Source organism: Dendrobates tinctorius, unplaced genomic scaffold (assembly GCF_039654945.1).
Source record: "Dendrobates tinctorius isolate UK_male_01 unplaced genomic scaffold, ASM3965494v1 ptg000098l, whole genome shotgun sequence".
Taxonomy (NCBI): Eukaryota; Metazoa; Chordata; class Amphibia; order Anura; family Dendrobatidae; genus Dendrobates; species Dendrobates tinctorius.
Genome location: NW_027361766.1, coordinates 7,939,632 through 7,964,709, shown reverse-complemented (window position 1 = coordinate 7,964,709; position 25,078 = coordinate 7,939,632). Strand labels below are relative to the sequence as shown.

Here is a 25,078-nt window from a genome sequence, read left to right as displayed (position 1 = left end):
TCTTCATTCTGATGTTAGAGAACGTTTTAAGATTGTTCTTCGTCATCTTGTCATGAAACAGTGTAGTTGGCGTATCGGTACCCAAACGCTCATCCTTGAATGTGTGATATGCATCCTCTCCTATACTGTATGCCCCTAGAAGGTCTTTGGCTACATCTGGTGGTGCTGCAGTCACTGTTGATAAACTGATAAGTTCACCATTATGCTCTTTGTTGAAGGGGTTCAACCAACCAGTCTCCAGCAGTTCAACAAAAGATCGGACATCGGCTTCATCTCTTCTAATCCTGGACACCTGTAGGTCTGAATGACTGAAGTCAGTGTATTGTTTGCCTACTAGGGCCCTCAGCTGCCTCAAGTACATGCTGCGGTACTCCGATGTCAGGTAGAATCTGGCGACAGCTCCAACTTTGAGGCTGAAGCCTTTTGTGCCCCCTGGTGTCTGGGTGTCTTTGTTGATTGTTTCTTCGATGGTCTGGTCCACAGGAATCCGTCCAAAAGGATTCTTGCTACTGATCTGGACTGAAAAGCCACCTTTCATGAAGTATTCATGGACCTCTGGGTGGTCTATGGGCAGCCGAGACATCGTAGCATAGTAATAGGTTAGGTATCGGGCATAGTTGACCTTGTCATAGGCAAAACACCACGGTATCATCTGTCGGATTGCTCCTAGGTGAAGCATACAGTTGCCTTCTCTTGAAGCTCGAAACAGGGCCAGCATGGTCTCGACCATGTCCAAGTATGACATCCAGAATGCTGAGAGTTGTTCATTTCTGAAGGTCTCAAGATAAACTTGAAAGAGCTTCAGGGTAAGTGTGCAAGATTCATTATCCAAGAACTTTTTCGAAGGATCCCTGCGACACACTGATGCGAAAGTTTGTGATGTTCTTCAGTGTTTCATCCAGATGGTGAAGGTCCCTTGCATGGTTTTCTTCTAGCCATGGAAGCCTCATAAGTGCTTCATAGACCAGCTTGTGTAGTCTCACTGCTCTGTTGTACCTCCGGCCGTCCATCACTCCAGACACTGATCCTTCAGCGATGACACCGGATTCAACACACAGATCTCTAAGGCCTGCATCCTGAAATCTCTTACCTATGATGGAGAGGAGATTACAGATTGTGTGGAAGACACCCATTCTAATTATAATGTTCTTGAACTTCTCCTGTTTCCAGATAACCTCGGCAGCTTTGGCATAGAGTGCTTGATCAAACACGCACACAATTCTGTTAAGCTTCAGGGTCTGCATGATGGCATGTGTTTGCTCCAAGACTTCATTCACAGTGGACATGGCAGTTGCAGGAGCATTGATAGTGGGCAGGTAGCATACAGTGTCCTGGGCCACTACAATGTCGCTGCGGATTTGGATGTTGAACCCAATCCAACTGCTAATGGTCTGATCCTCATGGTCTGACATTCTAGCCAGAAGCCAGATATGGTTCTTGGTTTTTGAATCCTGGACCTCCTCGGTAGTGTTAACATTCGCAGTCTCAATCCTGGGTGGCCCTCCCCGCCGCCCAACATTGTATATTGGTAGCATTAATTCTGTCGGAATTATGCTTCTTTTCTTCGACTTGGTTACATCTGGCAGGACTTTTGTCACAGAGCATGCAACATTGGACTGAACAGCGATGCCATTGACTCTGAGATGTACCTGCTCCACTTAGTGTCTCCTCAAGTCTGTCAATGTTATCCCAGGCCAAGGTTGTGAACACACCAGGGTAGATATTTGCTGGCATTGGGATGTCATCCGTTGAACATTCCAACTTCTGGATACAAAGGGCTGTATCGATCTCCTCAGCCGTTGAATATGACACACAGTGGCCAAGACGATTCAGAGTTCGAACCAGTTCTGTATTGCCGGTCAAAGACTTAATTGCAAAAGACAGCAGTACGTGCTTGGGTGGCTTTGTCTTTCCATTGGTAACAGCAAAAACCAAGTCACTGCCGAAGGATGTGGCAAGACGTTGAGCTCTTTCAGAGGGAGTTTGGCACTCACAATCTCCTGTAAGCAGGGTTTGCAGGAATTGAGTGACTAATGCAGGAACGACATTCTGATCTGTATCGGGAGGCCATGGCTGACTCACATCTTGCTTCTTGATCTTATTCCTCAGCTGCTTTGGTTACGACATCTCCAGAGTTAGCGGCTCTTGCTTCTTGCAGATCTTTTGTCATGCTGTGTGCTTGCCGGGCAAGGTCGTCCATTGATAGGCTATATGGATAGACTAGAAGCTTACCTTTCTCGTCGGAGAGAAAGCGGAGTGATTCACCAAACTCTGTTTCAAGTTTTCGGTGTTTCTTTGTCGATGGTTTCAGTTTGATGATACCACGGGACATCATGCATCTCTGAAGCCTAGATGTGAGGTTTATCATAGGCAGTACTTCTGGGTTTGAGAACAGTTCAGTCCTTATATACAAGAAGAGTTCCTCAAGGGCTTCTCTCTCTGCCTCTCCGTAGCGTACTTCCTTGCTTTCTTCCTGATTTTCTGCTGCACCAGACCTACAGACCTACAGGCCACTTGGGAATCATCTTTTGTGAATAGTTTGTAGCACGACCTGTGGTAGTGCCCCTCTGAAGCAACAAGGTCTCTGCTAAGTAAACCAAGGATTCTCTGTGCCTTTCCTTATCGCTGCTCTGCGGATCGTCTCATCTGCTCGTAGCTCAACATACTGGACGATTGGCTCCCTTGTTTTTTCTCCTTTGAGATACTTGCTTGACTTCTCGCAGAACATACATACTTTGTCATACACCCTGCTATCACTGTGGGTACCCCTCGGTAGCCTCCTCCTGGGGATTTCGCTTGCTGTTTCGACATTGACACCCTTGGCAAGGATAGAATCCAGTGACTTCTTCATTGTAAAGAGACTACGACATTTACAGTGAAATTGTATGTGTGGTATTTCTCGTTCTTCAAGGCCCTTAGCTGCTTCCAGGACGGATTCATGCTGTCTGATCTCTGCAGCCCTAAGCAATGTTTTCCAGGAGTCCAAATCCTGTAGAGACGCCAGATCATCACTGTCATCATTAGAGCAGTGTATGATACAGTCGATCTGTGATTTCTTCCTCGCTGGTACTTCCATCATGCCATTAGATATGTCAGTAAACACCTGCAAACACAAAGAAAAACATTAAAACCCTTGGCACCGAGCGCCGTACGAGTACTGCTCTCTCGTCCTGGACCAAAGGACAAGAGCAGTACTAGTACGGCACAACCCCTTTAGCGTCCCCGCCGCTAATCGCGCAGGGATCGGGGGTAGATGGCCGCACTTACCGGCAGCAGGGCTTGTCCCCTCGCCGTGTGTGGCCATCGCGCCGACCCCCTGCAGCTAGAATCACTGTGAATCGCAGCTTGCCTTGTAAAACATGGCGTGATTCGCTGCAGGGGTTCGTGCCTGTTGAGCGATTAGTGCATTTACCAGTCCCTCCGCAGGCCAGGGGGAGGATGTCAGTGTCTGATCTCCTCCCTCTGTGCTGCGATTGGCTAGAACATCGTTCTAGGCATAGCAGCGATATAGCAGAGCCGACACAGTGTCGCCTCTGCCTGTATGAGATCCTGTCAGCACAGGGTCTCATACAGGGACGATCGCTGCACTGTGCAGGCTGGCCGGACCTTCCTGCACTCGCTGGAACTTGTGGTACCACAAGTCCCAGCAAGTCTGGGCAGGCAGGCAAAAAGTGTAAAAGAAAGTTAAAAAAAACAAAAACACTACACTACACATCCCCCCCCCCCCTCCCCCTCCCATATGCGCCAATACTGTGATTTTAGACAACACTTGTGGTATTGCCGTGTTCGGGAGACAATGGGGAATAAAAAGTGGGGTGTACTTTTTCCTGGTCCCCCTTTTCAAAATGAAAAATGTGGGACTAAAGCGACTTTTTCTGGTAAAAAAAACGTACTTTTCAATTTCCTCAACCAAGTGCATGAAACTCCAATGGAGCGCTTGTTGGGTCAAAGTGGTTACTATACCCCCTAAAACATTCCTTAGGGGGTGTAGTTTCCAAAATGCAGTAACCTTTTGGGGGTTTCCACTCTGGGGGTACCTCAGGGTCTCTCCAATACGACATGGCCCACTGGATTTCTTCCAGTGTAATCTATTATCCCTAAAACCGCCTAGCTCTCCTTCTGTGCTGAGCCCTCTTGCGCGCCCATAATTTAGTTTACGTGTACATGTGGGGTGTTTCTATAAACTGCGGAATTGGGGTAACCAATTTTGGGCTTGGGTTTGCTGTTAACCCTTCTTGGTTGCAGGTAAAATTGGATTACAATGGAATATCTGCCAAAAAATTGAAATTTTGATATTTCACTGTCATTTTGCTTGAATTCCTGTGCAACACCTAATGGGTTAACAAAGTTTTGAAAATCCGTTTTGGACACCTTGAGGGGTGTAGTTTGCAAAATGGGGTAATGTATGGGTGGGTTCTGTTATACAAGACCCATAAAGTGACGTCCGAACTGACTTGGTCCTTGGAAAAATGGGTTTTGGAAATTTAGTCGTAAACTTTAAAAAATTGCGTATAAAACTATGAGCCTTATCACATCTGAAAAATATAAAATTTAATTTCCAAAATGATGCCAATGTGAAGTAGACATGTGGAGAATGTAAACTAATAACTGTTATGGGGGGTATCAGCATTTTTGTAAAAAGTAGAGAATTTCAAAGTTCAAAAATAGCGAATTTTTCCCAAATTTTCGTGTATTTTGTAATTTTTTTATGCAGAAAGGTAAAATCTATTGACTCACAATTAGCACTACCATGAAGTACAATATGTCACGAGAAAATCTCAGAATGGCGTGGGTAGGTGATAGCGTCCCAAAGTTATTACCGCATGAAGTGACAGGTCAGATTTGCAAAAAATGGTCTAGGCATTTGGGTACAAATAGGCCTGAAGGGGTTAAGCTACTGATGTGCAAGGGCTATCATATCAAAACATAAACTACAGACATGCATCTACCTAAAAACACCAAAGAGAATTAGTCACTCCGGGTGGTACCGATATCGTCAAAATTGGCTCATGGACTAATGGGCCATATTTCTGCATGAAGGGGACAATGATGGGGCGTATTGCTACAAGAAGGGGATCATGATGGGCCATATTTCTGCATGAATGGGATCATGATGGGGCATTTATACATGAAGGGGATCATGATGGGGCATTTAAACATGAATTGGATCATGATGGGGCATATTACTACATGAAGGGGATCATGATGGGCCATATTTCTGCATGAAGGGGACAATGATGGGGCATATTACTACTAGAAAGGGATCATGATGAGCCATATTTCTGCATGAATGGGATCATGATGGGGCATTTATACATGAAGGCGATCATGATGGGGCATTTAAACATGAAGGGGATCATGATAGGGCATATTACTACATGAAGGGGATTATGATGGGGCATATTACTACAAGAAGGGGATCATGATGGGGCATATTACTACAAGAAGGGGATCATGATGGGCCATATTTCTGCATGAAGGGGACAATGATGGGGGCATATTACTACTAAAAGGGGATCATGATGGGCCATATTTCTGCATGAATGGGATCATGATGGGGCATTTATACATGAAGGGGATCATGATGGGGCATATTACTACAAGAAGGGGATCATGATGGGACATATTTCTGCATGAAGGGGACAATGATGGGGCATATTGCTACAAGAAGGGGATCATGAAGGGGAATATTTCAACATGAAGAGGACAATGATGGGGCATATTACTACAAGAAGGGGATCATGATGGGCCATATTTCTGCATGAAGGGGACAATGATGGGGCATATTACTACAAGAATGGGATCATGATGGGGCATTTGGCACTTCGTCATAAATAATTGGGTTTTAGGTTGCAGTTTGGGCACTCGGTCTCAGAAAGGTTCGCCATCACTGTTATAGGCAGTTGCCCTGGTGGTCCTGGGCAAAATATTTTTGACTAGCCCTATATTTGTCCTTATTTGACCACTGTCTGACAGCAGAAACTGGCTCCCTATCAACTTGTGCCCCTGATCTATGTCAACTAACAATATCAGTGGTTTCCCTCTAGTACATATATGTAAAACTCTAAATATGTCCCCTAGTGTAGGGCAAGCATATTTGGCCCACAAAGCCGGGGGGTCCCCCGAGTATATTTGGCCCGCAATACCGAGCGGGTCCTCCGCCCAACATCGCAACTGAAATCAATGATGGAGGAAGTAGCGTCTGCTGATATTCCCTCTCCCAAGATTCTCCCTCTGCATCTGACTTCTCTGCGCCGCGGTCGTGATGACATCATTACAAAGTGCCCGCTGTACCGAGGTGTGCAGAGGATCTGAAGATGCCATTAAAGAGACTGGAGCAGTGGGGGAACAGGCAGAGGAGTATTTTCTATAATGTGGGCCCATTATACTGTATGGAGTACTATGTAGGGTGCATTATTCTGTATGGAGCACTATGTGGGGCCATTATTCTGTGTGGAGCACTATGTAGGGTGCATTATTCTGTATGGAGCATTATGTCGGGCCATTCTGTATGGAGTACTATGTAGGGTGCATTATTCTGTATGGAGCACTTTGTGGGGCCATTATTCTGTGTGGAGCACTATGTGGGGCCATTATTCTGTATGGAGCACTATGTCGGGCCATTATTCTGTGTGGAGCACTATGTGGGGCCATTATTCTGTGTGGAGCACTATGTGGGGCCATTATTCTGTGTGGAGCACTATGTGGGGCCATTATTCTGTGTGGAGCACTATGTGGGGCCATTATACTGTGTAGAGCACTATGTGGGGCCTTTTATTCTGTGTGGAGTACTATGGGGCCATTATTCTGAGTGGAGCACTATGTGGGGATTTTTATACTGTATGGAACACTATGTGGGACCATTATACTGTATGGAACAAACACTTTTTGTGATGGGGTCACCATTTTTTGGGTGGGAGGGTAGGCTAGGCTATGGAGGGTACTGTGTAGGAATTCACCTTTAAGTTTGTTTCCATATGAAGAGGTTTATTTTATTTGATCATGGAACTTCCTGAATTGTAAACATTTTTTTTAATAAATATAAAGGTTGGCCCACGACTTTGTCCAAGCTTTTTAATTTTGGCCCTCTGTGTATTTGACTTTGATATCCCTGCTATAGTAAGTGCATGTACGGTACTTCTGTACCTGCCATGTCCCAATCAATACCAATTCCCTACTAAGTGTGTAACCCCCTCCTCCCCCTTACACTAAGCTACACCTTTTGTTATGAAGGTCAAAAGTAGTTGTAAGGATAAGGGATGCTACAAATAAAAGTAAATAAGACTATTACTCAAACCTAAAACTATTTATATGTCCATTTAGCTCAAAGTCCAGCACAAGTCCATTGGTTCATCTGTTCCTGAGAAATCGGGCTTTGAATTGATATGCAAATTATGATGTAGAGCTGAAGCCTGTGTCACTCCAGCTGTATTCCTCGCCTTGCACCTCTTTTTTCTGGGACACTGCCGGTCATGCAAGAGGTGGCACTGGTTGGGGAAGAGAGCTAGAGTGATGCATGTGTTAAGGTACTGTCACACTTAGCGATGCACCAGCGATCCCGACCAGCGATATGACGTGGTCAGGATCGCTGGTGCATCGCTAAGTGGTCGCTAGTGAGCTGCCACACAGGCAGATCTCACCAGCGACATAGTAGCGGTCGGGGGTCGCTACTTACCTGTCAGACGCGGCGATCCTGACGTCCTCCCGCCCGCGTCCACGCGTCGCTCGTCGGCGCCACAGGAAGCCCAGTAGGAAGCTGACGACGAGAAACGGTCCAGGACGTTCTCGCGCGATCAGCGATAACCAGCGGGGGAGCCGGTCGGAGGTAAGTATCAGACATAGCGATATCGCTAGCAATATCGCTAGCAATATCGCTATAACGTCACAAAAACCAGTGACGTTATAGCGATATTGCTAGCGATATCGCTTAGTGTGACAGGCCCTTTAGATCTACAGTAGTGCTTAAGCCTCATTTGCATATAAATTCAGACTCTTTTCTCATGTAAAGGTTTCGCTGGACTTGTCTTCGAAAGTGCAGTGTGTGCAGATAAATAGTTTGGGGGTGAAATCCTGCTGACAGGTTACCTTTAAAATTCATGACCACATTGTTTTAACTGCACTGTTACATATTGGCTACTTTATGGAAAATCATCAAAGTAACGGTTAAAAAAAAAAAGTAAAATTGTAATGAATGAACCATGGGGTCTTTGTTTTTTTTTTTAGTAAGTAGTTTCTTTGTCTAAAGATGCTAACCCAACAATGAATCTCTTGCAGCCTCCAAGGTTAATCAGCATGCAAACCATGCAGCGAAATAACATGAACTGTATACCTTTCCAAGCGCATCAGATGAGAATGGCGCAGAATGCTGCACAGAATGTCAATCGGATGCCAGGTATACCTCGGCATAATGGGCCCCAGTACTCGATGATGCAACCTCATCTCCAAAGACAGGTACGTGTTCAGTGATTATATATATATATATATATATATATATATATATATATATATATATATATATATATATATATACTACAGTATTTCAGCCTTCTTGGTTTTTATTAGCAAATATTGGTTTGACACAAATGCTTGAGGACTTTCTATGGTTTTATCAAAAGGTAAAAAGGGCTGAGAGTCAATTAAGTTCAGCAGTTACGACAGCAATTACTTGAATGAGAATTATATGCAGAGGATGGGAGGAGTGTTACTGATTCTGAGAAAATGTTCAAACCTTTTTTTTTTTTTTTTTTTTTTTTTTTAGTTCTGTACAGCTCCTTTGTCATAAATCAGTTTAGTTTCCTCTGTTCACCATATGAGCAGAACACGTCTCACAATCTGTATAAGCCAACTGCATTGCTATGTCTATGTGGATGCCCATCCTTTTGCCTATCTGACATATACAAAGATATTTTATGTTTGTTTTCTTTTTTTTTTAACTTTATTGTCTAGTCTGATTTGGGCTTTGCAGGATCACCTCATTATTATGAATGAGGAAATGAAATGAATGGCTTTATTTCACTGTTGTAGGCCCCAGTAAGGCGAGATGACTGGTTGTAGATAATCTTCTTTACTTCTCACCTCGGTGTGGAAGGGGGTAATATTTGATTTCTTTCTTAAGATGAAGAAGGTTGTACTATAATTAGATGTTTCCCCCGTACTTAGTCATGGCCAAAAGTTTTGAGACTGCCACAATTTTTATTTTTGTGCGGCTTTATTGTTTTTAGATCTTTTCGTGAGATGTTTCTATAGTTACTGAAGTAGAATTATAGGCTTTTCATAAATGTATTAAAATTTCCATACATCCAGTTTATGCAAAGACTCAATATTTACAGTGTTTATATTTCTGCAATTTACCCTGGCATGCTGAATTAGTTTCTGGGCCAAATCCTGGCTGATGACGGCGCATTTTTGCCTAATCAGTGCGTAGAGTTCATCAAAATGTCTTGTTTTTGTTTGTCCACTCACTTTTTAAGGATTAACCACATCAGTGGGCTTGAGATCTGGAGTTCCAATACCACGGACCCCAAATTTCAAGGTTTTGTTCACCATGGCACCTATTAATCACTTTTGTCTGCATTATTGGGAGATGGTGCTCTTGGAGGATGTTTCGATCCCATTCTTTATTCATGGCAGTGTACTTAAAGAAGTTGTCCACTACTTTTACATTGATGCCCTATTCTTAGGGCAGGGCACCAATGTGTGATTGGCCAGGGTTCGGCATTCTGCCGATCAGCTGTCTTTGGCTGCGGCGGCCAGAGGTACTGGCTTTCGGAGCTTGGCAGTCAAATTGTAGTGGTCGGGGCTTGTTACTGCAAATCTGCCTCCTATATTGCATTGAATAGGAAGCGAATTATTTATACGCCACGGTGGCTACGACAAGTAGACAGACGAGCTCCGCAAGTAAGTACTTCTGACCACGGGTACCCAAACCTTTACATTCCACTGTAAGCAAGTATAAGATTCATGTTGAACAACGCCTTAGTGCAGTGTATGTAATCTAAATAGTGGCAGGTAAAACCAGAAATGCTGCTTATGGTTGCCCACACTTCCTACAACTTGTAGTTTTAGTAGGGCAATAAAAAAAATCCCCACTTGACTCCCCATATGCTGCCACTGCAGTTAGTAAAAATAGAATGATATTCAGGGCCTGAGACTCAGCACCCTGGTGATTGTTTTACTGCTCCAGGACCTGTTCTTGCTTTGTAGACTGCAATCTTCTGTTTGTGCTAATCTATAAACAAAGAATCAGCCTACACTGGATGCTGTCATGTATGCATGCCTGTTTCAGTGTATGTATTTACACACATTACCATAACATAATCTTTATATATAATGTGTTTGCTGTTCTCCTGTCGAGTAAATTGACCTTTATTACATGTTTTTCCTTCCAGCAGCACTCTAATCCTGGACATGCTGGTCCATTTCCAGTAGTCTCAATTCATAATAATGCAATCAATCCTACTAGTCCTACTACAGCAACCATGGCAAATGCAAACCGAGGCCCAACCAGTCCGTCAGTTACATCCATAGAATTAATTCCATCTGTAACCAATCCTGAGAACCTTCCTTCTCTGCCGGACATCCCACCCATTCAGGTCAGTGCCCTAGGCGTAAAGAATTCATATTTTTGCTAACTTTAAAGCATTTTAATTGCTTTTTGTTTTCAGGCCGCTTTATGAGATCAGAATAAGTAAATCTTTGCCTGTTGCATACAGTTTCTCAAAACCAAAAATCATCAGGGATGCCTTTATAGATGTCATTGTTCCATACCATGTTATACCATATTGAGAAGTTGATGAATAACTTGCCTAGAGTCTGACCCCTGGAAACCCCATCGATCCGGAGATCAGGCCTGTGCAGCGTTGCACTACCTCTGTATGAGGACACTTGGCCTGTTTCCACCCTATTCAGTGCAGGAGGACTATTGCATTAGTTTGTATGCAGTAGTGAACATCAACCAACCCTTCAGGGGACAATGATCACCAAGAAGACACAGACTGGAGCCGACTGTATTTGTTCCAATGTTTAGTGTACATATTATGTGGCTGTTTGGCCACCAGCCATTTCGACCTGCTCTCACATACATGGGGAGGCTTATTCAGTCGAGTGCTTCAGTGTTCTCCACAAGGGCTTTCTCTAGACATGTTAAGCCACAGCTCATTTTTGGCAGGTCTTATTGTATGTTGGACCTTTGGCAGCGCAGGTGTACAACCACTCATCTCCAAGGTTGTACTGTGTCTTTTTGGTAAATATGCAGTAGTCGTTTTCATACAAGTTTGCAAAAGGTTTGTGACTGTCACAACACCCCCCCCCCCAGGTGTGCAGATCACGCCATACTCTTTTCTCTGGAATAGACCCTATTGCGCGTATTATTGTATTATTGTTCTAGTGTTATCTATACACGTATAGGGGAATCATGACATCGTGTGCGTTGTACTCTTCCTCGATTCGGCAGTCTGTGTTCTTATTGATTGACTTCAGACTTTTTTCAGCCCAGCGAACCCCTTTAAGGGGACATACAGATATGTTAGGCCTGTTTCACACTTCAGCTTTTTCTTGTCAGTTAAAATCCGCCAAAATGGCGGAAAGCGGATCCGTTGGTAACAGAAGTTAATGGATGCCAGCGGACCGTTTTTTTTTACGGATCCGTTAGCTGAAGAATTTTAAAGGAACCGCAGTCCGGGGACGAGAGAGAGAGAAAAAATTGGCGGATCCGCAAAAAAACGGATCCGACGGATGGCCATCCGTCATGATCCGCCAGTAATGCAAGTCAATGGGAAAAAAATGCATCCGCCAAACAAATTGGCGGATCTGTTTTTTTAGGAAAACGGCGGATCTTGACTGATGGGAAAAAAACTGAAGTGTGAAACAGGCCTTAGGAGTCATGACAGGTCCTCTTTAGTCAAAAAGCAATTTTGTTGCGCAGTTGCTTTCCAGGTATTTCCGGTCTACACCCTTTTCTATGTATTTGGGCAAACCTATGGAAATGCCTAGGCATGTATGAGAAGGGACGTGTATAATCAGCCTGTGGATAGTCTGTCAGCATATGTAATGAACACTGGGAAGACTGCAGTAATTTTACATTTTTGGGTGGTTTTCTGAAACAAGGGTAGTGATGACCAAGGTATAACTACTAGTTAGAAATGCCGTTTGAGATTAATTGTTTTTTTTTCTTTTAAAAACCCATCAGATCCATTATATTGGTGGTTTTAGATACATTGAAAGGTCTACAGGGGTTGGACAGAATAATGGAAACATCAACAAAATTTAGTTTAATATGGTGTAGGTCCACCTTTTGCGGCGATTACAGCCTCAATTCTCCGAGGTATGGATTCATACAAGGTGTGAATTGTTTCCAAAGGAATTGTAGCCCATTCTTCAGTTAAAACACCCTCCAGTTCTTTGAGCGACGATGGCGGCGGAAATTGACGTCTAACTTGAATCTCTAAAATCGACCATAAATGCTCAATAATGAGGTCTGGGGATTGTGGGGGCACGATGAGATGCTCAACTTCATTAGAATGTTCCTCGTGCCATGCTTTAACGATTCTAGCTGTATGAATTGGTGCATTATCATCCTGAAAGATGGCATTCCCCTCTGGGAACAGTGCTTGAACCATGGGATGCACTTGGTCGCCCAAAATGCCTAAATAATCTCGGCTGTTAATTCTTCCATGAAGGGATATCATTGGCCCAGCGGATCTCCACGAAATAGCACCCCAGATCATCACATATCCTCCGCCATGTTTTACGGTTGGGAGAAGGCAGTCTGGATGGAATGCTTCTTTTGGCTGTCTCCAAACATACACTCGGTCGGAGGTCGGAAATAGGGTAAACGATGATTCGTCTGAGAATATCACGTTTCCACTGCTCGAGGGACCTATTCTGGAGGTTTCTACACCACTCTAAACGCTTGGAAACATTTGTCATTGAGAGCAGCGGTTTTCAAATTGCAGCTCTTCCGTGGAATCCAGATTTGTGCAGCCCCTGATGTAACCTGAAAGAGAAGAAAAACGAGTTATATTATACTCATCCGGGGGCGGTCTGGTTTTGGTCTGATGGGTGTCGCGGTCCAGTCCCTCCCATCTTCTAGCGGTGACGTCCTCTCTGCTTTCCGTCGTGGCTCCTGCGCAGGCGCACTGCTCTGCCCTGTTGAGCCAGGAAAGATCAGAGAAGTCCGGCATCTGCGTACTGCAGAACTCTGCTCTGCCCTCAACAGGGCAGAGCAGTGCGCTTGCGCAGGAGCCGTGACGGGAAGCAAAGAAGAGGACGTCATCGTTAGAAGATGGGAGGCGCCGGACCGGACCGCAACACCCATCGGACCAAGATGGAACCCGGACCACCCCTGGGTGAGTATAATATAACTCTTTTTTTCTTTTTCAGGTTAAATTGGGGGCTAATCTACAGCATTACAGAATGCTGTAGATAAGCCCCTGATGGCGGTGCCAGCAGCTGATAGGGCTAAAAATAGATGACTGATTCCCTTTAAGACATCATGTCTATATGCAAAAATACTTGGGGTATAATACTCATCGATATTAGCTGTCATCTCCTATCTCGGTAATGTAATAATCTGTCAATACAGATTTTACTTCAAAATACAGTTTTGATAATGACCAATTTTAGCAGAGGAAGAAGCAAATGTTTCACCCATTTGGGTGAAAAACGTTGCAGTAACTGAAAGCGTTGACGTGCTGCTAAGGCCTGTTTCACACTTCAGTTTTTGTCCATCAGTCAAGATCCGCCGTTTTGCAAAAAAAAAAAACGGATCCGCCATTTTGCTTGGCGGATCCGTTTTTTTTCCCGTTGAGTTGCATTACCGGCGGATCTTGACGGATGGCCATCCATTGGATCCGTTTTTTTGCGTCCCTGCCAAAGTGTTGACGTCCGCTGACATGCCCGAACGGAGCATGTAACGTTTTTTCGGGCGGCAGGATCCGCACTTCACACTGCGCATGCCCGAAAGACTTCAGTCAGCCTGAAATTTAACCCTAAAGTCTGTTCTGGCGGCTGCAAAATCTCTCTCTCGCTCTCTTTCTCTCTAAAAATTCTTCGTTCATCGGATCCGTCAAAAAAACGGTCCGGTGGCATCCGTTCACATCCATTTACCAACGGATCCGCTTTCCGCCATTTTGGCGGATTTTAACTGACACAAAAAACTGAAGTGTGAAACAGGCCTAACCTGTTAAATCTTGCTGTCAATCTCCAATAGCAGCATTTAACATGCGCTGACTGGGGGCGTCCTAATATGTGCCCATCGGTGCGCCTGTGATGATCTCCACTGCATCTCATGATAAAATGAATGGTGTCATTCAAAAGTAAACCTTATCCCGCAGAAAACAAACCCTCATACAGTGGACGGAAAAATAAAGTTATGGCTTTTAGAAAAACGGGGAAATGAAAATGGAAAAAGGGTTAAAGAGAAGTTTAAAGTCCCTTGTTTTTTCCAGACGTTCTGTAGTGATATTGGTATCATGTCCAGAACACGACTTGTGTTTCTTGCACGGCTCAGTTATTGGCTCAGGCCTTTGTATAAAGCTGGAGCTACAGCACAAGTAACACTAGCCCGTAAAACATTTATGGGATTACTTTATACTCGGCTGCAATTTTCAGTGCTTTTCAATTGTCAATAAACGTCCATCTGACGGTCCTCGGGCGTTCTGTAAAGTTGCTGGCTGAGTCCCAACACTGCAGTCGAGAGAATTAATGATGGTGGTTTTGCAGAGCTTGTTTTAGCATGGCCTGTCCCATGGTCGTCATGAGTTGCTGGTTTGTTTTTTTTGAATGACTAAATGCAACTTATTGATATATGAATAAATCATGTCAACGTGATTAGAAACATAATGTTGAGGTGACCTTAGCCTGCAGAATTATGAGTGCAGCTCTGGACTATGATGCAGCCTGTAACCGGACAAGAAAAGTAAATAGGTTTATTTGCAAATTCGCTGAATATTTATGTAAATTCAATTTATAAGCAAAGTGTAAAATTATGTTTAGATATAGGTGTGTGTTAATGTAAAACTCACTGCAGGATTGTTACTGATTTGCAAAGCAGTGTCTTTTTCAGATCTGCAGCATCTCGAAAGTGCGGATAGTCTTAGGTTTCCTCCTCCAGTGTAAATCTGTGAAATCGACTGTGAATCCACATCACAGTCCAGGGCCAAATCTGCACCAGACACAGGCACCTAATTCATTGTGGACTGAAGACAAAATCCATGGTGCAAAAATTCTGCCACATTTAGGCTATGTGCGGAATTGCCGCGGAAATTTCCGCAGCAATTCCGCAACTCCCTGCCGCGGGAAATACGCATGCGGAATTTCCCCGAAAAACCAGAGTTTTGCAAGCGTAATTCGCTTGCAGAATGCTAGCGTTTTCCAAGCGATCTGTAGCATCGCTTGGAAAACTGATTGACAGGTTGGTCACACATCAAACATAGTGTTTGACAAGTGTGACCAACTTTTTACTATTTGATGCTGCTTATGCAGCATCAATTGTAAAAAGATATAATGTTAAAAATAAAAAAAAATTGTGATATTCTCGCCTTCCGACGGCCCCCGCAGCCTTCCCGAGCCTCGCGATGCTCCTGGCAACTCCCCTTCCCAGTGATGCCTTGCAACAATGACCCCAGATAACGTAGCATCACGTGAGACTGCTACGTCATCACAGGTCATTGTCGCAAGGCATCGCTGAGGCCTAGGAAGGCTGGAGGGGCTGCTGGAAGGTGAGAATATCACAATTTTTTATTTTAATTCTTTTTAACAAGTATATGGTACTCAAGACCTGGAGGAGAGTCTCCTGTCCTCCAGACCCTGGGTACCATCCGCACATTTTCTGCTTACTTTGCGCATGGTGGACATAGCCACATGCGGAAAGTAAGCTGATCAGTACATTCCTATGTGTGTGGAATTCCCGCAATTCCGCACAAAGAATGAGCATGCGCATATTCATGACTTTAATGAGCGGTACCACGTGACTGCTTAAGGAAGGAGGGGAGACTTTGGGAGAAGCGGGGGGGCTGCAGAGACTCATCAGGGGGGTCAGTATGATCTGACACCCCCGCCGACCCCCCAGGTATATGACTCGTGTATAAGCTGGGGGGGGGGGACTTTCAACCCCAAAAAAGGGCTGAAAATCTCAGCCTATACACGAGTATATACGGTAATTAATAGCCGGATTATTTCTACTAACAAATGTCAAGCAGTACTTGAGAACAAGCAGTTACCATGTTCTTGTATTGACGGCATGCTCTTCATTTTTCTTTCTGCAAATCTGCCACCAGGTGTCACCATACAAATTGCATATTTTATAGAATTGATCTTAGACTTGATGAGACTGTTGTACTTACTTTGAAAATAATTGACACATACAGTACAGACCAAAAGTTTGGACACACCTTCTCATTCAAAGAGTTTTCTTTATTTTCATGACTATGAAAATTGTAGATTCACTCTGAAGGCATCAAAACTATGAATTAACACATGTGGAATTATGTAATTAACAAAACAGTGTGAAACAACTGAAAATATGTCTTATATTCTAGGTTCTTCAAAGTAGCCACCTTTTGCTTTGATTACTGCTTTGCACCCTCTTAACATTCTCTTGATGAGCTTCAAGAGGTAGTCACCGGAAATGGTCTTCCAACAGTCTTGAAGGAGTTCCCAGAGATGCTTAGCGCTTGTTGGCCCTTTTGCCTTCACTCTGCGGTCCAGCTCACCCCAAACCATCTCGATTGGGTTCAGGTCTGGTGACTGTGGAGGCCAGGTCATCTGGCGTAGCACCCCATCACTCTCCTTCTTGATCAAATAGCCCTTACACAGCCTGGAGGTGTGTTTGGGGTCATTGTCCTGTTGAAAAATAAATGATGGCCCAACTTAACGTATACCGGATGGAATAGCATGCCGCTGCAAGATGCCGTGGTAGCCATGGTGGGTTCAGTATGCCTTCAATTTTGAATAAATCCCCAACAGTGTCACCAGCAAAGCACCCCCACACCATCACACCACCTCCTCCATGCTTCACGGTGGGAACCAGGCATGTAGAATCCATCCGTTCACCTTTTCTGCGTCCCACAAAGACACGGTCGTTGGAACCAAAGATCTCAAATTTGGACTCATCAGACCAAAGCACAGATTTCCACTGGTCTGATGTCCATTCCTTGTGTTCTTTAGCCCAAACAAGTCTCTCCTGCTTGTTGCCTGTCCTTAGCAGTGGTTTCCTAGCAGCTATTTTACCATGAAGGCCTGCTGCACAAAGTCTCCTCTTAAGTCGTCTCCTGTCTGCTGCTAGAACTGAGCTGCTGTTAACCTGCTATTTCTCAGGCTGGTGACTCGGATGAACTTATCCGCCGCAGCAGAGGTGACTCTTGCTCTTCCTTTCCTGGGGCGGTCCTCATGTGTGCCAGTTTCTTTGTAGCACTTGATGGTTTTTGCCACTGCGCCTGAGGACGCTTTCAAAATGTTCCCAATTTTTCGGACTGACTGACCTTCATTTCTTAAAGTAATGATGGCCATTCGTTTTTCTTTACTTAGCTGCTTTTTTCTTGCCATAATACAAATTCTAACAGTCTATTCAGTAGGGCTATCAGCTGTGTATAAACCAGAATTCTGCACAACACAACTGATGGTCCCAACCCCATTTATAAGGCAAGAAATCCCACTTATTAAAACTGTCAGGGCACACCTGTGAAGTGAAAACCATTTCCGGTGACTACCTCTTGAAGCTCATCAAGAGAATGCCAAGAGTGTGCAAAGCAGCAATCAAAGCAAAAGGTGGCTACTTTGTAGAACCTAGAATATAAGACATATGTTCAGTTGTTTCACACTTTTTTGTTATATAATTCCACATGTGTTAATTCATAGTTTTGATGCCTTCAGAGTGAATCTACAATTTTCATAGTCCTGAAAATAAAGACTCTTTGAATGAGAAGGTGTGTCCAAACCTTTGGTCTGTACTGTAAATGGCAGTATATTCTAGATATTAAATTAACCATTTTATCTTAAAAAATCAGTGAGAATTTCCAAATCGAGAAAACAAATATTTTGACTTGTTTGTTTTTTTTTTTTAATTCAAAAGTAAGTACACCTCAGCAGGTCTATTTAATGGTACTGTTTGTTTGTTTGTTTTTTTAATTCAAAAGTAAGTACACCTCAGCAGGTCTATTTAATGGTACATAACGTTTCTAATTTCAAAGTTGATTATAAATAAGCTTGAAAAGTGTCCTGTTGTAGGGATCTAACAGTCATGTTTCCTACTCATCTTGCAGTTGGAAGATGCCGGGTCAAGCAATTTAGACAACATATTAAGTAGGTACATCTCAATTGGTCATCATCAGCTTCCACAGCCCACAAGCACTATGAACCCATCTCCAGGACCATCTGCTATGTCGCCTGGATCTACGGGTTAGTAATTTAGTGACTTTAGTCTTCATGTGAATCACATGTATATGTATAGTATAGGTGTGTATGTATAGAATATATATTTTAATGTTTATTTTCTTAATTAAATCCATACATTTTAAATGGAACATGCCATTATTAAATAACCTATTTCTTCATTCTGCTTTTCATGCTAAATGCATTTTTAGAACTTTTTTCTATTTTAGTCTCTGATAAAGTGTATCAGAATCTTGACGTTTCACACTGGTCACTAGACCTAGTATTCAGCTCTTACCTTTTCTTTCCATCCGTCTGGATATGGGCGGCAATAAACTGAGTTCCAAGCCCTTGGATGGAAAGCAATTCCACATGAATGGTCTCGGGATGCTTTAGTGAGGGCATGTCACAGGACTCATGGTGTTGCTCACCTTTTCCTCTCTGGACCATGAGTCTTCCAGATGCCACAAACAGTCTAAAGGCAGCTTCATCAGAGAAAATAACTTTACCTTAATCATCTGCCTTCCAATCTCTTTGCTTCCTGCAGAATATTAATTTATGGTAATCTGTTCTTGACGAGAAGTGACGACTTTGCTGCCCTTGATACCAGGCCAGCCTACAAAAAAGCTTTAATCTCCGCTGCGCTGATGCCAGCCTGCCTCCATTCCAGAACAACGTTTGCACTAGTGTTGAACTGATCTGTAGCTGATTTCTCTTTAGAAGACGATCTTGACACTTGTTGGACTTTCTTGGGTGCCATAAAGCCTTTTTATTTATTTTTTTTACAGCAACCAAACCTTTTTTCTCCTACGCCTCATTGGGGACACAGGACCATGGGTGTTATGCTGCTGCTGCTAGGAGGACACGAAGTGAACACAGAAAGATTAACTCCTCCTCTGCAGTATACACCCGCCCACTGACTGAGATTGAACCAGTTTTTAGTGTCTGTAGGAGGCACTTGGGTCTGGTTTCAGACCCCAACGTTTTTATTTTCATTTTTAATTTTTTTCTGTAAACTTTTATTTTTTAATTAACGGAGTGAAGGGGGCGGCGATCTTTTCTAGGATCCGATCTCCCCCGAACCATCAACAGGTGAGAACGCGGAATTTACCTCCCTGTACCCTCTCCTGCGACGAAGGGGTTATACCTGGGCTCACTTTAGGGGCGACTGTTCCTGCACGGTCCTGATTTCCCCACATCAGCATGAGGCAAATGAAGTGCCACCTTCATGTTTCCTCACCCAGAGCCAGGTATATAACCGAACAAAGCCCTCATGTAATGGCGCAGCAGCAACCTCTCCATCCCCCTGTCTAAAGGGAGGATCGATTGAGGACTATACCTTTAATGACAGCGCAGCGTCGGCTCTGCTACACCACCTCCGTGAGTATGACGGGGGAGCGCTGATCCCAGACGGCATGTCACTGTGCCGACACATCCACACACGAGGCAGTGGGTCCTTGTCCCTGGGGAAGGGAGCGCTAATCCGGTGCCCAGCAGCGCTTGTTCCATTGTCCGGCCGCGGCCTCTCTTCAGCCGGCGGCCGTCAGAAATTTAGCTCCCGGCTTTTAGCCGGTCTAGGCCGCAGTTCCTTAACTTCGCCCGCCGCGAGTGTGCCCACCCACGTTCCTGGCGCTTCTCGTCTTGAATGAGAAGCGCTCTTCTGTTGTCAGGGGCCATAATTGTTCACTCAGCCTGCTTCCTGATGGCTGAGGGGGGGGCATGAATTGGCAGCGCTGACAGTAGCGCTGGAAGGAGCTAGCAAGTTTTGTGCAAGGATCGCGAAGCGCACTCCTCTCCCCTGGGGATACAAGAAAATGATCTGGGTAAGCTGTACTGCACCTCAGCAGGTGACCTTAACCCCTTCTCTTCAAGTGCTATACACTTTTCTCTGCAATTGCCGCACATATTCTGCCTATAACCTCTATGGGTACACTATGTCTCAAAAAAGGCTAACAGAAAACTGTTTCCATACAGCCTTGCCCGGGCTCACAATACCCCATTATGCACAGATTGTGAAACAGAATCTGCCCAGAGGCCACCCGCCGCCACCGATCCCGCGGAGTCAAACCCCCATGAGTGGCCTGCATCACTGTCATGGTCTCTGGATTCCTTGGCCAAAGCAATAGACACTCTCTGGGGCACCTCTTTAAGTTAGAACGTTTCTTTGCCGACCGTAGAGGGCTCTGGCAACGGTCGGGAACCTTGGGGGGCTCAGGTTTCTAGAAAAAGGATCCATGACGGGTCCTCTGATCATGCTCGCGCTTCGGCGTCTGCGAGTTCCATCTGTCGTTCCCCCTCTCCTGAGGTTCACAGCGAACATGACTCCGAATGAGTCTGACCCTTCCTTAGTCCAGGATCCTCTGAATTATCAAAAGAAGCTTGATTCCCTTATAGAGTCAGCCAACAAGAGTCTGAGGGTGGAAGACGGTGGAATATCCGCTCTGGAACACGGTGTCCTTTAAAGAATACTAAACGTGTTGCCAATCATCCTGAGTTAAGGACATTGTCCAGAGACATAGGGACCGGTCAAATATAAGGTTCACAGGTCAAAAGCCTAGTGAGTCGAAATATCCTTTCACTCTGGGTCTAATGAAGGGATAGGCTACAGTTCCCCTTCATTGGATCCTCCTATATCGCGTCTTGCATCCAAAACGTTCCTATCCTTATCGGTCGGTTCCTCAGTCAAACACAAATTGACTACCTTACTTGCTCAGTCTTTGAGGTTTCCGGAGCGGCGCTCTTTCCATCCTCTGCTGCGACTTGGCTGGCTAAGGCTACGGTCGCTTGGGCAGAGGTGTTAGCCACAACCATTTATGACAGCAATCTTCCCCTGGAGGCAGCCAACCTCACTAGTCAGCTCAAGCCAGGGACTTTGTAGATAACGCCTCTTTTGATAAGGCCAATAGCGCTGCACAGGCAGCTGCAAATGCTGGCTCCATCACAAGGGCCGTATGGCTCAGAGATTGGCGAGCAGTTTCCGCTCCCAAGAGATCGTTTACCTCTCTGGCTTGCCAAACTGGTTGCTTATTTGGGAAGAAGCTGGTCCAACTCACCACTGACTCTACTGGAAGGAAGAGTAAATTCCTTCCTCAACAAGGCCTTCCCAGCTATTTCGGAATCATTAACAGCCTCGGTCTCGGCTTTTTTTTTTTTTTTTTTGCAACAATTCCAGTTGGTCTTCTACAACCTTATCTTCTGGATCAGGACGGTGTCCGCGTGGAGACAGAGGTTCCCAGGTCTCATACAGACCTAACCACACATCTGGATGTAAGGGAACCAGATCCCTTAGATCCTCTACACAATGACTCGTTGCGGTATCCAGCGGACACCTACAAAGTAGGTGGCCGTTTATTTTCGTTCCGTCAAGCCTGGCTCTCAGTCGTCCACGATGACTGGGTCGGAGAGCTGGTGTCTTTCGGATAAAGCAGTTTTTCTTCAGGCTGTACTTGTGCTGCGAAGGGATGGAGTCATTATTCTGGTCCCTCAGGACGAAAGGTTTAATGGTTTTTACTCAAACCTATTTGTGATTCAAAAGAAGGACGGAACTATGCGGCCCATACTGGACCTAAAGCTGTTAAACACGTTTGTCAAGGTACGGCGGTCCAGATTGAAATCTCTCCGCTCAGTCGCCTCCATAGAAAAGGGGGATTTTCTAGTATCCATCAACATCAAGGATGCTTATTTTTCACATCCCAATCTTTCCTCCCCATCAGCTGCTCCTACCCCTTGGCCTCGCCACCGCCCCCAGAGTCTTTACCAAGGTCATGGCAGCTGTCATGGCCATTCCTCACGCTCAGGGAGTGGTGGTACTTCCGACCTACTGATCAAAGGCCGTCCCTTCCAGCCTGCGAGGAGTCCATAAGTATCATGGTGGATACACTTTCTCGCTTGGGCAGGCAAATAAGCTTCGAAGTCATCTCCAGTACTTTGTGCGAGTTGGTTATTCTCCCTCCAGAAAAGGCCTTGGCCTTAGAACACGGAGCATGGATTCTTTCCCGCCCGGTTCCTCACTCCATACGTTTCAGCGTGGGAACTCTCAGGAAGATGGTAGCAGCGATAGAAGTGGTCCCGTTCGCAGAGTTTCATCTCCGCCCTTTGCAACATGCACTGCTGTTTGCATGGTACAGGAACCCGTTCTCTCTTGACCGTCTGTTCCGTCTGTCTCTGCGGGTCAGGCAGACCACCGGTGGTGGACGCTGACGTCCTTTTGAACCAATGAAAGTCCTTTCTTCCAGTACATTGGTTAGGGTGACCACCGACACCAGTCTTCTTGGCTGCGGTGCAGTTTTTTCGCCACCACACGGCACAGTCCATTCAAGAGTCTCGTCTCCCCATCAACATCTTGGAGATACGGGCGACCAGGCTGGCCCTACTGAGTTTTCACCATCTCGCAGGTCACCCCATCAGGATACAATCCGACAACGCCACGGTTGTGGCGTAGATCAACAGTCAGGGGGGTACCCGCAGCGAGACGGCCATACAAGAACTGTGTCACATCCTCTGTTGGGCTGAGAACAACCATTCATCCATCTCGGCAATTCTCATCCCGGGCGTAGAGAATTGGGCGGCCGACTTTCTCAGTCGCCAGAGCCTCGCCTCGTGAAATGGTCTCTTCGTCCGGAAGTCTTTCAGCAGATTGGTCATCGCTGGGGGACTCCGAATGTGGATCTCATGGCCTCAAGGCTAAACAACAAGGTTCCCCAATTCATTGCCTGATCACAAGTTCCATGCGCCATCAGAGGAGATGCCCTGGTTCTGGCGTGGCATTGGTTTCGACTTCCGTACATTTCCCCCTTACTCCCAAAGGTCATCAAGAAAATCAGAGCAGAGGGGGGTACCAGTGATCCTAGTCGCGCCAGACTGGCCGCGACGGGCATGGTACGCGGAACTAGTTCAACTTGTTGCCAACGTTCCCTGGCATCTACCAGATCGCATGGATCTGCTTTCGCAGGGCCCAATTTACCACCAGAACTCCGGGGCCCTGTCTTTGACGGTGTGGCCGTTGAATCCTGATTTTTAGCCCAAGCTGGATTTCCTCAAGAAGTGATCTCCATGATTAGTGCCAAGAAGCCCGCGTCCATGCGCATTTATCATTGCACCTGGATGGTAAAAGGCCCATGGATGATCTCCTCTGGTGTTCTCCATTCCTTCCATCTTGGAATGCCTGCAATCCGGATTAGAGCCGGGTCTCGCACCTTGTCTGCTCAAAGGACAAGTTTCAGCCTTGTGAGTTCTATTCCATCGCTAGATTGCCACCAGATTACAGGTGAAGACGTTCATTCAGGGAGTTTACCATGTGGCACCTCCCTATAAAATGCCGTTGGATTTATGGGATCTTAACTTGTTCCTCGTAGTACTACAGGAATCCCCGTTCGAACCACTGCGCAGGGCGTATCGCTAACCTTTCTTTCTTGGAAGGTGTTTTTCCTAGTGTCGATTACGTCAATCAGACGTGTCTCGGAGTTGGCGGCTCTGTCCTGCCGACCGCCGTTCCTGATTTTTTTCATTAAAACAAGGCAGTCTAGAGGATGTCCCTGTCTTTTCTGCCCAAAGTTGTTTATTCCTTTCATCTCAATGAGGATATCGTTTTTTTGTTCATTCTATCCGGCAACAGCCCATCGTATCAAGAAAGCAGTTCACACTCTGGATGTGATTAGGGCTCTTAGACGGTTCATCTCGCGGACGGCTCCCTTGCGCAAGTCAAATGTCCTTTTCGTACGTCCAGAGGGGCATAGTAGCGGTCTAGCCGCTTCAAAGGCCACAATCACACTAGTCAAGTGGATTCACTTGGCTTTTCAGGAGTCCTACCGTGTCAGGGGCACACCTGTCCCAACAGGGATTAAGGCGCATTCTGCTCAGTCAGTCGGCGCCTCTTGGGCCATTCGGCACCAGTCAGCAGAACAGGTCTGCAAAGCTGCGACTTGGTCCAGCTTGCATATTTTTACAAAACACTACCACATACATTCTCAGGCCTCTGCAGATGCAGCTCTTGGCAGGCGCATTCTGCAATCGGCAGTACATCTGTATGTCAATGGTACATGGGGTATTAGCAGTTGTGTTGCTCCCTACCAAGGGACTGCTTTAGGATTTCCCATTGTTCTGTGTCCCCCAATGAGGCATAGGAGAAATAGGGATTTTTGTGTACTCACCGTAAAATCCTTTTCTCCGAGCCATTCAATGGGGGACACAGCACCCACCCTGATAGCCTATTGGCTTGTTGTTTAGTTCTTAGTTTTGACATACTTTATTGTTATTTGTTTAAAACTCCTACTGCTTTGTTACTGAACTGGTTCAATCTCAGCCAGTGGGTGGGTGTATACTGCAGAGGAGGAGTTAATCTTTGTGTTCATTCAGTGTCCTCCTAGTGGCAGCAGCATAACACCCATGGTGCTGTGTCCCCCAATGATTGGCTCGGAGAAAAGGATTTTACGGTGAGTGCACAAAAATCCCTATCTTTTTTTCACTTAATTATCCAATAAATGGTTTATTTTGGTTTAGTCTTCAAAGCGGCAATGTCCTTGACTATAAAGCCTTTTTGATGCAACGTAATGAGAAGTACATGCAGACAATGATTTCACACGCCTGCTCTTTTAACTCTCTCATACTATTGGAATTATAACAGCTGCCTTATCCTCGTTATCACTTTCTCCTGAGCTAACTTGAAGATCACTGAAATTATGTAAGCAGGTCATTTTGTTGTAGGCCTGAA

At 45.2% G+C, this 25,078-nt stretch overlaps 1 protein-coding gene across 4 annotated transcripts in view; it reads left to right on the top strand.

The window, feature by feature from the left end:
* The window catches only part of TRIM33 (tripartite motif containing 33), a 216,314-nt gene that overhangs the window by 144,314 nt on the left and 46,922 nt on the right, over positions 1-25,078 (top strand). For 2 of the 4 annotated variants that reach the window (XM_073587082.1, XM_073587080.1), the window contains exons 10-12: positions 8,275-8,451; positions 10,392-10,592; positions 18,261-18,396. In XM_073587082.1, the coding sequence (XP_073443183.1) occupies positions 8,275-8,451; positions 10,392-10,592; positions 18,261-18,396 (514 nt within the window). Of the gene's footprint in view, positions 1-8,274; positions 8,452-10,388; positions 10,593-18,260; positions 18,397-25,078 lie in introns of all 4 variants that reach the window. The other 2 variants (XM_073587081.1, XM_073587079.1) reach the window with 1 other exon arrangement.